A 14,606-nucleotide genomic window follows, 5' to 3' on the forward strand; every position below is an offset into this window, starting at 1 on the left:
GACCCCTTCTGTGAAAATTTTTTTCCTGATGTCCAGCCTGAACCTCCCCTGGCAGAGCTTGAGGCCATTCCCCCTTGTCCTGTCCCCTGTCACTTGGAAGAAGAGGCCAGCTCCCTCCTCTCCACAACCCCCTTTCAGGTAGTTGTAGAAAGCAATAAGATCTCCCCTCAGCCTCCTCTTCTCCAGGCTAAACAACCCCAGTTCCCCTACCTGCTCCTCATAAGACTTGTTCTCCAGCCCCTTCACCAGCTTCGTTGATCTTCTCTGGACGCACTCCAGAGCCTCAACATCCTTCTTGTAGCGAGGGACCCAGAACTGAACACAGTACTCAAGGTGCGGTCTCACCAGTGCCAAGTACTGAAGGAGAATAACCTCCCTGGACCTGCTGGCCACACCGTTTCTGATACAAGCCAAGATGCCATTGGCCTTCTTGGCCACCTGGGCACACTGCTGGCTCGTGTTCAGTCACTGTCAATCAACACCCCCAGGTCCTTCTCCTCTAGGCAGCTTTCTAGCCAGTCTTCCCCTAGTCTGTAGCTGCACGGGGTTGTTGTGCCCCAAGTGCATTTGGCCTTGTTAAACCTCCTGCCATTGGTCTCAGCCCATGTGACTATCCATATTAATTACTTTAACAACAAAAACCCCTTTCAACTTATTTTCTACCTGGAAAGAAACCGAACCGGCCACGATGCCCGTCAGCAAAAATCCCCAGAACCCCCAAGAGAGGCACGCCGAGAGGTCCCAAACACCGAGACAGTCACAAACAAACTTTGTAAAGGGCAAGTGAGGAAAACCACCTTTTTGTTTTAAACAATCCTACTGCACAGACCAACATTTTACCCAGGCGCGGCTTCGGGCCGAGCCGGAGCCGCCGGCAGCGCAGCAGCTGCTCTGCTCTTTGTCCCCCCGCAGCGGCTCCCGGGGCGCTCCCGACGGGGAGGACACCGGCCCGCGGGCAGGGCCCTGGGCAGGCGGGTGAGCCCGGGGACGCGGCCCCGCGCGCGCTCCCGGCCCCGCCGGCTGCGCAGCAGCGGGCCGGGGCGCCGCCACCATTCCATTCCACTCCGTTCTGTTCCGGCCCTCGCCCCTCGCGGGGATTAACCCGTCCCCGCTGGCGCCGCGAAGCCGCCGCTTACCCGCCCGGGGAGCTCCGTGGCGCAGCGGGCCCGGGAGCGGCCTCCCGGGGGCCTCGGCCGTGGGAGAGCGGCGCGGAACTACAGCTCCCGGCGGGCGCTGCTGCGGGATAGAGGCCTGCCCGGCCGCGGACCCGCGCGGGGCATGCTGGGAATTGTAGTCCGACAGCCGGGCCGTTCCTGCCGGCGGAACGGGAACCGGGGGGCCGCTGGAGCCGCTGCGGTTTGGAGGCTTTGAGGCTTTTCGCTTGGTTTTGTGTTATTTATTTTTTTAATTGTGTCTTTTGACTCTGCTACAGCAAAATGGTTCCCAGAGCTCCAGATTCCCTAGAAGTGTTTGCGTCTCCAGCCTGAGCGCACAGCGTTTGTTCCGACGCCGGCACTTTCCCAGCGTTTCTTTCTTTTCTGGCCGCAGCTGTCTTCCCCCGCGCTCCCAGAGTCTTTGGGTTTTTTTTCCAGTCTTCTGTAAAGTAGGTTTTTCATTAATCTGTTAGCATTAAGCTGCTTAGAAATAACCATTGGCTGTATCAGGGGCCAAGGGTTTAAACACAAAAAAAAAAAAATAAAAGGGCAGGATTTGGGAAGGATGTGACTTGGATTTTTTGACTGTTTGGAAGTGGCATTGCCACCAAACATCCTATGGAGAGATGATGTTGTCTGTGTACGGGAGACTCAACAGTACAAGGTTGGCTTTGTGGGGAAAGTTGGGTGTTTTTCTCCGTTTTGTGATTTTACTGCCTTCTGCTGGTCAAAGGTGATCTGACCAAGTTCAATTTTTTATGATCAGCACATGATTATAGCACATGATCTAAAATTGAACTTCAGTACAAATACCAACCACAGAAGTTTCACCTATTTCATGTTAGGTTTTGTTATGCAATCTCACGGCTAGAACAGAACAGAACAGAATGTAATATAACACAACACAACGTGTTTCACATGGTAGGGCCAACCAGTGAAGATGATCATAGTTAAAATGCAAAGCAGAAAACATCCTGTTTCAAAGGTGTAGCTGTTGGCTTCAAGTGGGGATGCAGGTGTTCACCTTTCTAATCCTTCCCCTGCCTTTCAGCTCACCACTTGCCCTTGCTGACAGCACTTCACATCTGGTTCCTGTAAATTAGTGATCGGAATCCTGTTCTCCTTTAGGAATACTTCAAGCTCTAGCAGCAAGCATCTTTATAGACCAGAGTGACAGTAATGACGCAGTCATGGCAGAATTTCAAAATGCTGAAGAATGGTCACATACAGTTACTGTTCCTTTTCAAAACTGGAAAGGAGAGGTAATACACACAATGCATCACACATGGCATGTATGTCTTGATATTCCAAGCAAAGATAAAGATTTAAAAGTAAAAAACATTTGCTGTTAGTACTAAACTCATGAAAAGCTGTGGCCCTACAACCGTGAGTAATCTGTCAGTGCAAAAGGAAACGGGCCTCTTGCCTCCAGAATTTTATGATCTGCTTTAGAAATAACAGTTCTTCAAAGTTTCATCTTTGCTTGTATTCTCAGAGACAAAGATGAATGTGCTTGTCTGTTTGTGTATGGTCTCGAATATTGAGAGCTGAGTAGCTGACGTGGCTTGGATTTGGCTATATGTTGAAAAAAGAATTATTCTGTTGATCAAATTAAATGACTGTTGCCTTGCCTGAAATTAGTTGCCTGCACCTTCCTGCTCTGAAATTTAATAACCATGCCCTGATTTGATAGGCCACACGATGTGCCATCTGGATATACATTGTAAATCCCTCAGGTAATCAGGTTATGAGAATTAAGATATTTATTTTCTGCTTTTTGCATCAGTCAGATCATGCAAAACAAAGCTTTGATTGCAGAATAATTACTCAGGCAACCATAAATAACTATCTAGAGAGAAAGAGTTTTCTTCACTAATTCCTGGTTCTGTAGGAAAGATTTGCAGAGGGAGTGGGAGAGAACATATTGCATTCAACAAACTTAGAACAAATGTCGCAGAGTTTATAGTTTTCAGTATTTTAATAGGCCATGCAAATAATCTTTGACCTCTATTTGTGTTAAACTTTCGTTATAGATCCAGTAAGGAAATATTTAAAATCTGTGTTTGTGGAAAATATATTTTGTCTTTGCTTTTTTAATAGGTAAACTAAGCAGGTAACACCAAGCGGCAGTACCAAGAAGACCGAAAACTGGAGAAGATACTCTCCACTTTATGGATCTTTGAGATACCACGGTTTCACATCTACCCACCAAATACTGCAGAATGGTGAGATAACACCAAATTGCTGGACAGCCAGGAGAATTAAGCTTCTACCACAGTACATGCCACTAGGCTACTAGATCACCTCTTGGACATTTCAGAATCATAGAATAGAATCGTAGAGTGGTTTGGGTTGGAAGGGACCTTAAATGTTATCCAGTTCCAACCCCTCTGCTGTGGGCAAGGGCATCTTCCACTGGACCAGGTTGCTCAAAGGCTCGTCCAGCCTGGCCTTGAACATATCCAGGGATGGGGCATCCACAGCTTCTCTGGACAACCAGTTCCAGCAACCACCCACACAGTAAAAAATTTCTTAGTAATGGTTAATCTGAATCTCATCTCTTTCAGCTTGAAACCATTATCCCTTGTCCTATCACTACACTCTCTGATAAAGAGCCCCTCCTCAGCTTTCCTGTAGGCATCTAAGCATTCATCAATAATCTGCAAAATATTTAGAAAAGCCTATTAAACATTTGGCTGACAGTATATGCTTTCTAATTGTCTAAGCAGAGCAGACCTTGGGTCAAGGAGCTATAGGGAAGGGAATTTTTCCTCATTTTAGTTCCATTTCCCAGGGAAGTAAGCCATCTGTGATCTATTTCCCTCTGGAAAGTTTTGAAACTGCTCTGTAATTTAATCAAGTTTGCAGAGCCTTGGAGACACTAAATACCTCAAGTTTCTGTGGAAATATTTGCTTAGATAAGAAGAGGCTCTAGAACAAGATAAAGGGAGAATACTGGAATCCAGGCTGTGTTAATTCTGCTGATTGCAGAACTACGTCTTAAAATAGGTTGTAACAAGGTTGCTCCCACCAATTTAAGAACAGAAAACCTCCAACGTACTTGTGGAAGTGTTGCTTGCGCTTGGCAACACTGCTGGAAAAAGAATGGTTAGATTAATGATACAGAGCATTATAAAGATGAGAAGCATTATTGATTAGAAACTAAAATCTATGACAACTGTTTTGTCTCTGAAGCAAACCCATTACTCCAGAATGTCATGAGTTTTGCAAAGAGATAAGATCTCCATGTTTAATAGTCAGTGCATGCACACTGTAAAGCTACAAAGCAGCATGTAAGCCTAAGAGATCCTTTCAGGGAACAAAGGGTTCTCCCAAGCTGCTTCTTGTGATGTTTGCACGTGCATGCACCAACTCTGACTATCCTGTCTGCTAAGGGCGGCCCCGTGGTCCTTCCACTATCTGCCCAAGTGTGAATCTGCTCACATGTGCCTGGTGTGTCAGTCTGCCTGTGGAAGCCATTGTGGCAGTAATTGGTGCACCATCCTTTCAGGCAGTAACACAGGATGAAAGGGACAGTATGAGCATACCCCCTCACTGGATTGCTGATTGCTTTTGAGGTGTTTGTCTCCACTGATTTAGCCAGCGTGCTTCTCCTTATGCCACACACTCCAAAACCAGATTTTCTTACTCTGTCCCAGGATTAGGCTAGAAAAGAGGAGGCTCCAGTAGGATACCTGTAAGAATCTGTGCCAAGACTACCCTTAATTTAAGATCTTTATTTAAATATCTGGAAGAGAAAATAAAAAGCCCATTAGTGGCATTTACAAAGTATTAAACTGGGAGAGATTGAAAACTGTATTCAGGGTAGAAACATAAACTATCTGAAAATTATAAACAGAAATTAATGAAAGCTCAGTTGGGAAGACTGAGTCCTTATGTGAGGAGATTTAAGGTCATGAAACCATGTATTAAAATGAAGAAATTTGAGAGTAATAGTGCTAGGGGACAAAGAATATAGGCAAAAATTAAACAGACATCAAATACTGCCAAACGAAGAGGGCTGTAGGCAGGCTAGTGCAGCTGAGGATTCAAATTTCCATTTCTCCCTCAAAAGGAACTTTTCCCGATGTAGAAATATGAGTCTGGCCACCTTCCTGCTGCAGTGTCTCCTGGTCTACCCAGCTACTCCACCTAAAATAGTGGAGGTAAGTCCAAGAGAAAGGGAGGAACCAGGCACCACTGCTGCTTCCCCCATCTTCAAATAGCATTGGTGCCTGGAGCTGCTGCGCTTCTCCTTGAGAGAGGAAGCATGATTCTCCGGTGTGTCAGGCTCACAAGCTGGGAGATTCCACTCCAAGCAGAATGTTTTACACACAGCTGTTTTCCTTCATGCAGTAGATGGTAAGATTTGATTTGGTATACAGAACTGCAAAGTACCTTCCTTCCATGCTGTGAGGATCTCTTGTGATCTTCTGGTATCTGGGATGAAGAACACCGTTCTCTACAAAACTGGTCTTTGAAACGCTGTACTTGGGGCGCTTTGGCTGTACTTCCAGCTGTGCTGTCATTAGCTTTTGCTATGCCTGGCTTGAGCCATCTATAAAAGAAACAGCACAGATGTGAGGGATGTAGTGAAGGCTGCAGGCGCTCAGAGAGCCCTCACTCCTTTACTTTCCTATTTTCTCATTTTCCCGGCAGAATCTGGGCACTGATCAAACAAGGCTGCTCCTTCTTGCTCTGAGAACATCAGCATCTTCACTCTTACCATACATGTCTTGAGACACAAGCTTAATCATTACCCATGTGTAATAAAATTATTTGCAAAGAGATTTGGCCCTTAACGAATTCACTTTGTTTCACATAGCTGCCAGTAGATGGCTCTCTGATTTTGCAATCCATTATTTACTACATTGTTTATTGAATTATGTTGGGCACATTTTCAGTGGAAAATGTTGTCAGTGTGTTTGCTTTGAGGAAGTTTACGTAAGAAGAACAAGGAAGCAATGGACTGAGCAAATAGACTGCTAACAAACAAGTCACAGGGTTGTTTGTTTGTGAGATGTTTTATGGCTACAATACAAAAGATTTTTCTTGTGCAGGACCTAATCTTAGAATTATCAGGCTCAACGAGTTACATCTTGTGTTCACAAGATGCAGTTACCAAATTTAAATATAAGGAGTAAAAATAATTCTCAATAAAAAAGCATTTTGCGTCATTTTAAGGGATGCATTTCATTTACGGAAAGGTACACTAGTGAATTGATTAAAATGCTTCTTCATTCACACCCCCTCAGTGCGAGATGTTGTTCCATGAATACATGTGTGTTCATGGAGCACTGTGTCTAGGCCATGAACTTGAGATAGGTGTTTTGCCCAAATATGGCTCACAGATGTAGACTCAACTGTTCATTCTTCACCCTTTTGTTATGTGGTTTATCAGAGAAGACTAAATGGTGACTTTCAACATGACAGACCATGTTTTGATAAACTGCTGGGTTTTTCCCAGCCCTCAAATCAGCAAGGTAACTAGAAGAGAAATGCAACAGCCATGGTGGAGACCCATCGCCTTTCACAGTGTCTCTCAACGTCTAATTTACTACATGCTCAGTCTTTGTCTTGGTGGAGTACTACTGCATCCATGACACGAGATCACCCACTCCAGCTTCTTGGAGACCACTCATCTGGTACAGCAGATGCTGATTGATGATGGCTGCACAAATGGGCTTTTTGGAGGCAGTGGTGTCTTTCTGAGGCTGATGCATCATACTGTTGGAATCCAGTGTAGAACAAGTTAGGTCCCTTCTTTGCTGTCTAAAACATGATGAAGAATTGTGTCGTGTTACGGCAGAGAGTAACTATTCAATATCCCTATAATGCTGGTAACGTTCCAGGTTTTAAATTGGTTGCTAAGAATATGTAACCTTTAGCCAAACATTAATTTAAATTAAGTTGCACTGTATGTAGGCATTAATTGCACTGTTCACAGTCCCTCCACTGAAGTTAGTCTTGATTTGTCTTCACCCTTATTCTAAGATAACAGTCAGAGATTCTATACCACTAGTCCTTGAGGACCGTACATAGGCAAAAAAAAACTTTATAATTTTATGTATAAAAATAAGCAGCACAAGACTCCAAACACATCAATTGCATACAATTTCACCCTAATTTAAAAGAAAATATTTCCGTTTTCTGCTGCAGGTAACAACTGCCACACAACAGATGTTTTTTGAATCAGAGGAAGCTGCTGGTTCTTAAAGAGATGCCTGGAGAAATTTTTTTTTTGCAGACTGAAACTCCATGAAACAGGTCTCTGCGTCTGGTTGGTCACATTCTCCTCTTTGCAGAGCAGGAGTTTGTTTCTTAAAACAAAATGTTTCCTTCAATAATTCTCTTCTAAGGTGAAAAAACAAGAAGCAAAAAGTTTATGAGACTCAGTGCCTGTCAGTGGCAGCACTCACCTTAGTACTTGAAATGACGCAGTGACGCCACAACATCAGTCATACTGACTTGCTGGGGACAAGGAGGCAGGGTTTGTTGGTTCCATGAGTGTCAGTGTTTGGTGTTCTTTGATTTATAAAAAAGACTGCTTTTTTTTTTCCCCTCTTGTATTTCTTCACTTTTTCCTTGGCTTCTTTTGGTTAATGCTCCACACACTGCAAAATTGAGACAGAAGCTCTTGGTTCTCTTTACAAGGTCATGTATACATTTCTACCAACCTCAGTGATTTCTTACCATTTAAAGTCATTGGCACTGACTTGGTAGACTGTTCCTGGGCTGAACTATCTGAAAAGTAATGAGGAATCTTTTTTATTTTTCTTTAATACATTTGTTGGTGTTAACCCTTAAATAAATTGAGGGATTTTTGTCTCTTTTTACAGGAACAAATGGAGAAAGCCTATTTATCTCCAAAGCAATACCATCCCATTGAGAGCAGGCAACACATACTATATTTGATGGAGATCTATTTTATATCCATTTTGTATCTTTGAATTGAAATTACATATATTTTTGTATGTAGATTTTCCACATTAGACAGGGTGGAGTTAGGTTTTTTTTCCTTCTCTGTTGATACTTTTGTACATTTATATGCTTCAACAAGATTAATAACAAATCATTCGCGAAAGTGGGCTCCTGGCCCCTCCTCCATTTTAGCTTTGTAGCCTACTACAGTGATGATATGCAATTAATGCAAAGGCCCTTCCCTCTCAAGGAGAGATTATTGCATTAGTTTAGAGCTTGATTGTTCCCAGTTGTTGTCCTGCTCTTCCAGCGAGGCTGTAGCATCTCTGGCAAGGGTGGTAGAGCAGGATGTGTGTCCCACCTTAGCTGGCAGTTTCAGACTGTGGTATACACACACAGGCTTTCTTTCCTTGCAGTTTCAGATGTCAGAGTACATCTGTCAGGCACAGCAGAGGTGCAGACACGACTTATCTGACTGCCCTTCCATCAGTCACTTCCAGCACAGGAATGGGTGGACAGCTGGAATCAAGTCTGCCAGAGCTCATCTGGCCAAGCTCTAAACTGCAGAAAAAGTGAAGAGCAGGGCACTGACAGATGCGCAAAGGTAGCATCAAAACTCAGTAACCAGTTACCTCGAGCCCTTGTGCTGTAGACTTTGGAGATGTCGGAGGCAGCTAGCTTACAGCTGAGACGCCAGAGCAGAGTGAGGCAGACAGTGTGAGTGCTGGATGGCTGTTTGAAGCTAAGCCATTCTTGCTCTTCAGTCAGAGACCTAAAGCTGCCTGTGGCATTATTGCATTTTGAAGTGTACCCTTGGTCTCTAGACAGCCCATGTGAACAAATCAGTTGTAGAAGGCTATTAAATAAGCTATACATAGATTTTGGGGTGATACTAAGCCTACTTTATGTGTTCCACAACTTAATAAAATTCTTCTATTAGCGATGGTAACAGACAGGAGGGAAAAATTACGCCTAAAATCGAAGAGTTCTCTTGATCATCCTTGGATACCGTGTGCTCTGTGTATCAGGGCTTGACTGCTCTTCACACCTTCTGGCAGCCATAAGAATTTCCCTTTTCTGAATGCAGGATTCCCAGTTTCAGTACAAAAGAGTTAGGCAAGGGTGTTTTCACTTAAGGCAGGACTAAACTTGCCCTCCTGCATCTCAGACTTTGGAAAGGAAATTCCATAAGGAATAGGGGATTGAAAAGAAGAAACATTTCTGGTGGTCTCTCATGCTTGGGTCTGTTCTTGTATGCATGTATCTTATGTATAAGCATTTATTCATAGAGTCATGGAATGGTTTGGTTTGGAAAGAACCTTAACATTAATCCAGTTCCAACCCTCCTGCCATGGGCATGGGCACCTTCCACTGGATCAGGTTGCTCAAAGCCCCATCCAACCTGGTCTTGAACACATCCAGGGATGGGACATCCATGACTTACGTGGATGTAAGAAGGTAAACAGCTCATTGACTTATCCTGTCCCCTCAGTGGGATGGGCTTACCCTGTGTTCAATTCCACATGCAGGCAGTAATTCAAGAGGGAAAGCCTTTGACTTGGCAGGCATGTGTGGGATGTTTCCTCCCCCCTGGAGAAGAGCAGCCCTTTCTCAAAGATCTACAATAGATCTTTGCTTCACACTATCTCCATCTGCACACGTGTGTGTGTGCATCTGTGTAATGCACGACAGCATGTTTCTGTAGTGGGCCACAATCTTACCCACATGAGATTCACTTTATATATGCACAGAGTCTGTTGAATTACAGTGGGATTACTCACATATGTGTATATTTGCAGATTTTGGGGCCGGACATTTCTGGTGTAAACACATACAAACAGAAAAGCAGAATAATTATATGCAGCTGGATATCAGAGGCTTCTGCTAGTAGAAAAATTGGTGCGCTCAGATTGCAGTTGCAATGTGCTGGAAACATTCACACAATGCAAACAGATGGGATCGGATGAATTAACACTCACTACTTTTGGACACTTCCTGATTACTATTAATAGTTCTCTGGTTTAGGTTAATACATAGCATATGTCATGTAACATTGACTTTGAATTGTCTGCTAGTGTGTCCTAGGCTCAGTCTTTTATCGAAGTGCCAAAATAGTGGTTTTTAAACTCCCTACCCTCTGCCTCTTCTTCCTGTTAGGATGACCACCTCAAATGGAACACGTTCATGGAGAGACTGGTGGTAATGACCTGTGTGGATGGGAAGATGGTTGTCACACTGCTCCAGCCATCTTCTAAATTGCAAACAGGGAGTCTTTCTAGACCTTCTGAAGGAGAATCATAGAATCATTTGGGTTGGAAGGGACCTTAAAGATCATCTAGTTCCAACTCCCCTATCATGGGCAGGGACATCCCACTAGATCAGGCTGCCCAAGGCCCCATCCAACCTGGCCTTGAACACGTCCAGGGATGGGGCATCCACAACTTCCCTGGGAAACCTCATCCTGTCACCACAAGCCCTTATAAATAGCCCCTCTCCAGCTTTCCTGTAGGCCCCTTTCAGGGTCGCTATAAGATCTCCTCAGAGCCTTCTCCAAGCCAAACAACCCCAACTCTCTCAGCCTGTCCTCGTACGGAAGGTGCTCCAGCCTTCTGATCATCCTTGTAGCCCTCCTCTGGACCTGTTCCAACAGTTCCGTATCCTTCTTATGTTGAGGATTCCAGAACTCGACACAATACTCCAGATGAGGTCTCACAAGAGAGGAATAGAGGGGCAGAATCACTTCCCTCGCCCTGCTGGCCTTTTGATGCAGGACGCTGCTTTTGATGCAGCCCAGGACACAGTTGGCCTTCTGGGCTGCGAGCACACACTGCCGCCTCACATCGAGCGTCTCATCAACCAAGTTGGTACCACACTGGGAACGACAGACGAAGAGCCTAGTCCTGTCCCTGCTGGCCCGGATGGCGACAAGGAGTGTGGCAGTTGCTCTGTCCTTCGGTGCTGGGCTGGGTTGGGGTACCAGTAGCCAAGGTTCCGTCCGTGGGCATCTGGGAGCCACGGGGATCCCGGGAGCCGTGGGCAGCCCCACCAGGCGCTGCCAAGGGCTGGCAGGGATTCGACCCCGGCAGCGGGTCCGAGCCGAGGCCTCTTGCCCGCACCGCCCGGGCTGAGATGGTGGGCGGTGTGAGCCGGGAGAGCCGTTCTCCCTGCCCACCTCACTGTGGCAAGGAGCCACCCCAGCCTGCTCCGGGTTTCAGTAGGAACAGAGCGGACCCGAGGGCGCCCAGCGGCGAGACTCACGCCCCCCTCCCGCCCGAGCGCGGATCGCCGCCCGCCGCGCCGTAATTCTGCCAGGCGCGGCCCCTGCGCGGCGCGGGGGCGGGGGGCGCGGCCGGCGCCGCGGGGAGGCGGGGGAGCTGGGCCGGGTGCGCGCCTCCGCGGAGCATTACGGCGCCCGGCTCTGCGGAGCGTTTCGGCGCCCGGCCCCGCGGCTCCGAGCAGCGGCAGCGCGGAGCCATGGCCGAGCGCCGCGCCTTCGCACAGAAGATCAGCAGGTACCGCGGCCGCCCGGGCGCTGCCGGGCCCGGGCGGAGCGGGGCGGCAGGAGGGGGGGAGGCCGCCGCGCCCCTGGGGGCGATCGCGCCCGGCACTGCAACCCCCGCCAGGCCCCGGCCACAACAAAGGCGGGGAGGGGGCGGCCGTGCCCGAGCCGCTTCCTTGGGGAAGGCGGGGAGGGAAAGAAAAGGAGGAAAAGCGCTGTTGAATTCGGCTCCCTGTGAACAAAGGCCAGCCGGGCGCGTTGTGCGGCCCCCCGCCCCGCACAATGGGCGGCTCAGCCCGCAGCGCGGCCGGGGCGCTGCTGCCCGAAAGGGGCTGCAGATTCACCCGGGCCCTGCCCCTTCTCCCGGGCCCTGTCCCTAGTCCCTGCTCTCCTGCCTCCCTGTCCCTTCTCTCGGCTCCTGCCCCCCTGCCTCCGTGTCCTTTCTCCCCGTCCCTGCCCCCCTGTCCCCTTCTCCCGGTCCCTACCCTCCTGCCCCCGGTCCCTGCCCTTCTGCCCCCGGCTCCTGCCTCCCTGTCCCTTCTCTCGGCTCCTGCCCCCCTGTCCTCTTCTCCCAGTCCCTGCCCTCCTGCCCCTTCTCCCTGTTCCTGCCTCCTGCCCCCGGTCCCTGCCCCTTCTCCCGGTCCCTGCCCCCTGCCCCCAGTCCCTACCCTCCTGTCTCTTCTCCCTGTCCCCCTACGCCGTCCCCTGCCCCCGGTCCCTGGCCTTTCTCCCGGTCCCGAGCTCGCCTTCCCTCCTGTGCCCGCGGCCGGGAACACCGGGGCTGGAGCCTGCCCGGGCGCTGCAACTAGTCCCTGGGAACCCCAAAGCGCCTGCTCGCTTCCTTGCTGCTGGGAAAATGGGCAGAATCCTGCCCTTCCCTTAGTGGGCGGTGGGCAGCTGGCTAATGTTAGCACGTTCCTTGGACCCGTGAACCTGATTGAAACTGGTAGTGTTAAACATCCTTGTACTTTCAAAGTTTTGTTTGGGTTTGAGGAATATTCATAAGAAATAACCTGTTAATACCAGGTTCCTGCAGATCTGTATTCCAAGTCAGGTGTGTGGTTCCAGGCAGGGACCACAATAGTTGTGTTTGCGGGTCTGACCACATGGCCGTGGTGCCCATGGTATCACGTGGTGCCCATGGAACCACCTCTCCTATCTGTGACTTAAACTGTGGAGTGGAAACCATCAGTTTCGCTGCTGCTGTTCAGGAGGCTGTGGAAAGTATTATTTTCATGTCCTCGAGTGAGAAAACTGTAGGTACAAATAGTTGCTGTTACAGAAGCTGTGGTGGAGAAGGGTCATGGAGTTCAAAGGAAAAGGCTAGGTAGTAGAGAAGTAGCATCAATCCCACCCCAGTCAGGAGCTGAAAATGGGGTGAAAACGTTGCTCTCTCATGGTTCTCTTTGAGCTTTTAACCAGCCAGGGGTTAATGTGACAGATCAAGGTTTCAGGAATGGAGAGAGAGAGCTGGATTTGCTGCCAGACCATTTTTCCTGGTTCTTGATTGTAGTCATAGAAACAGTCACGTGCAAGACAAGAGCTAGGAGTAAGAGCACAGGAGTCCTGCAGCCCTGGCAGGAAGTTAAACTGAATGGGCCTGGGGTGACCACTGTGGGTGCTCCTTTTTCTGCCCATGCTAGGCACCGGCTCAGTGTAGTGAGCTTATCAGGCCACAGCATTGAGCACAGACATGCCACCTTACTCTACTTTTGGATCTAACCCACTCGTTGTCTTTCCAAACCAACCCAGCAGCAGCAGGCTGTGTGTGTGTGTGCAGGCAGAGGCCATCTTTTCCACGGGTCAGATTACTTTGTGGAGTTCACTGTTCACACAGGCTGTGCCTGCAGAAGGACCCAGGTGGCCTGCAATGAAGTCAGTTCCTCCTGCAGCAGGGCTGTTGCATCTCCCACTCTTTCTTTCACGCTTATTTATAAGAGTATGTTATTGCTCTCTGGGATTTCCCACATTGTAGCATTGTCTTCTGAGAAGTCTGAAGTTCCTGGTTTGTGGGCTGCACATCCAGTGCATGTCAAGGCAAAACCTTCTGGGCAGAATGTGGTGTACCCAGAGGTGCCCAGGGTGAGCTGTAGCCCTTCTCCTGCTGACACAGAATGTGCTGCTGTGAATCTTACTTTTTCAGAGGATGGGAGGCTTGGGCAGAAATCCTCGGAAGTCCCAAGAGCTGTGTTGGTGACTGCTGGAAGTCCTCCGCAGTTCCATTGTTTGAAAAAGAATAGATCAATCACACTTTCACACTCAGCCCTCCTGTTTGGCTTACTCATCGAGGTAGATTTAGCATTTGTCTTATTCACAGGAAACAGCCGTGCTGCTCTTGGTTTGCCTGATAGCGTATAATTCAAATGGGATGCAATTCAGATCCATGAATGTAAATTACTTTAAGGCCTACCTGCCAAACAGGTGCAAGCTTCTAAGCTGGTTGTTACAGTAGTGATAGAAAAAGAGATGCGAGATTGGCTGTTCTGTTTCTTAGGAAGAGCACAGCCCTGATTTGCTGCTTGTGCTTTCTTCAGGCGGTGCAGTGTACCTCAGGGGTATGTACAGAACAGAAGGACTGTGCAGCGTCTGTTCATTGCTGCCATTTGCTGTTCTTTAAATACTGGGAGAGCAGCTATTGATGAGTGCTACAGCAGTTTCAAAATATCTTTTTACGACTGTCTGTTACAAAGTATCTTTATGATTAGGTCATGAGCTGTTTTTGTTGGATGCCTTTAAACCAGAAGGGATTTTTAGGCTGAACTTTGGCCATCACGCATACTTACTAATTCTTCCTGGCTCTATCAGAAGAAACTCCCGAGTTAAACTTACTATAGTGGGTTAATAATACCCAAAATCTTGCCTGAAACTGTTAATTTTTAATTGGCAATATAATGGTAATACATTTTTTTATTAAACTATGTTGGAACATGTCTTTCTGCAGCATCATAAGACTTTTGTAGCTACATGTGCACGAGGGTTTCCATCTTGGTGTAAGAACAGAGGTAACTTTTGTTTAGTGCTCCTGTTCCGCT

General features: G+C 47.7%; 2 protein-coding genes and 2 long non-coding RNA genes across 21 annotated transcripts in view; 2 read left to right on the forward strand and 2 right to left on the reverse strand.

Annotated features, from left to right (window-relative positions):
* ATG4C (autophagy related 4C cysteine peptidase) overlaps positions 1-1,275 on the reverse strand; it is a 26,517-nt gene extending 25,242 nt beyond the window's left edge. Inside the window, exon 1 of one of the 2 annotated variants that reach the window (XM_054072576.1) lies at positions 1,137-1,275. The gene's annotated coding sequence lies outside the window, so the exon portion shown is untranslated. The remainder of the gene's footprint in view (positions 1-1,136) is intronic. The other variant, XM_054072577.1, reaches the window with a different exon arrangement.
* LOC128852846 (uncharacterized) lies at positions 802-7,236 on the forward strand. Of its 2 annotated transcripts, XR_008450928.1 has the most exons (4): positions 802-975; positions 1,433-1,603; positions 2,206-2,416; positions 3,255-7,236. It is a non-coding gene; the product is annotated as an uncharacterized LOC128852846 (long non-coding RNA). The 2 variants fall into 2 exon arrangements; XR_008450927.1 differs by lacking the exon at positions 802-975 and having other exon boundaries at positions 1,449-1,603; positions 2,283-2,416; positions 3,255-6,391.
* On the reverse strand, positions 6,815-9,302 carry LOC128852847 (uncharacterized). 2 transcript variants are annotated; one of them, XR_008450930.1, is made up of 4 exons: positions 8,708-9,302; positions 7,848-7,898; positions 7,574-7,768; positions 6,815-6,926 (listed from the first exon to the last, which is right to left on the reverse strand). It is a non-coding gene; the product is annotated as an uncharacterized LOC128852847 (long non-coding RNA). The 2 variants fall into 2 exon arrangements; XR_008450929.1 differs by having other exon boundaries at positions 7,848-9,302.
* A 2,015-nt stretch (positions 9,303-11,317) lies between these two features.
* Positions 11,318-14,606, forward strand: part of DOCK7 (dedicator of cytokinesis 7) — a 109,233-nt gene continuing 105,944 nt past the window's right edge. For 7 of the 15 annotated variants that reach the window (XM_054073348.1, XM_054073356.1, XM_054073351.1 and 4 more), the window contains exon 1: positions 11,420-11,587. In XM_054073348.1, coding sequence (XP_053929323.1) covers positions 11,550-11,587 — 38 coding nt within the window. In that variant the 5' untranslated portion in view covers positions 11,420-11,549. Of the gene's footprint in view, positions 11,588-14,606 lie in introns of all 15 variants that reach the window. The other 8 variants (XM_054073344.1, XM_054073345.1, XM_054073347.1 and 5 more) reach the window with 4 other exon arrangements.

This window comes from Cuculus canorus, chromosome 8, assembly GCF_017976375.1.
Source record: "Cuculus canorus isolate bCucCan1 chromosome 8, bCucCan1.pri, whole genome shotgun sequence".
Taxonomy (NCBI): Eukaryota; Metazoa; Chordata; class Aves; order Cuculiformes; family Cuculidae; genus Cuculus; species Cuculus canorus.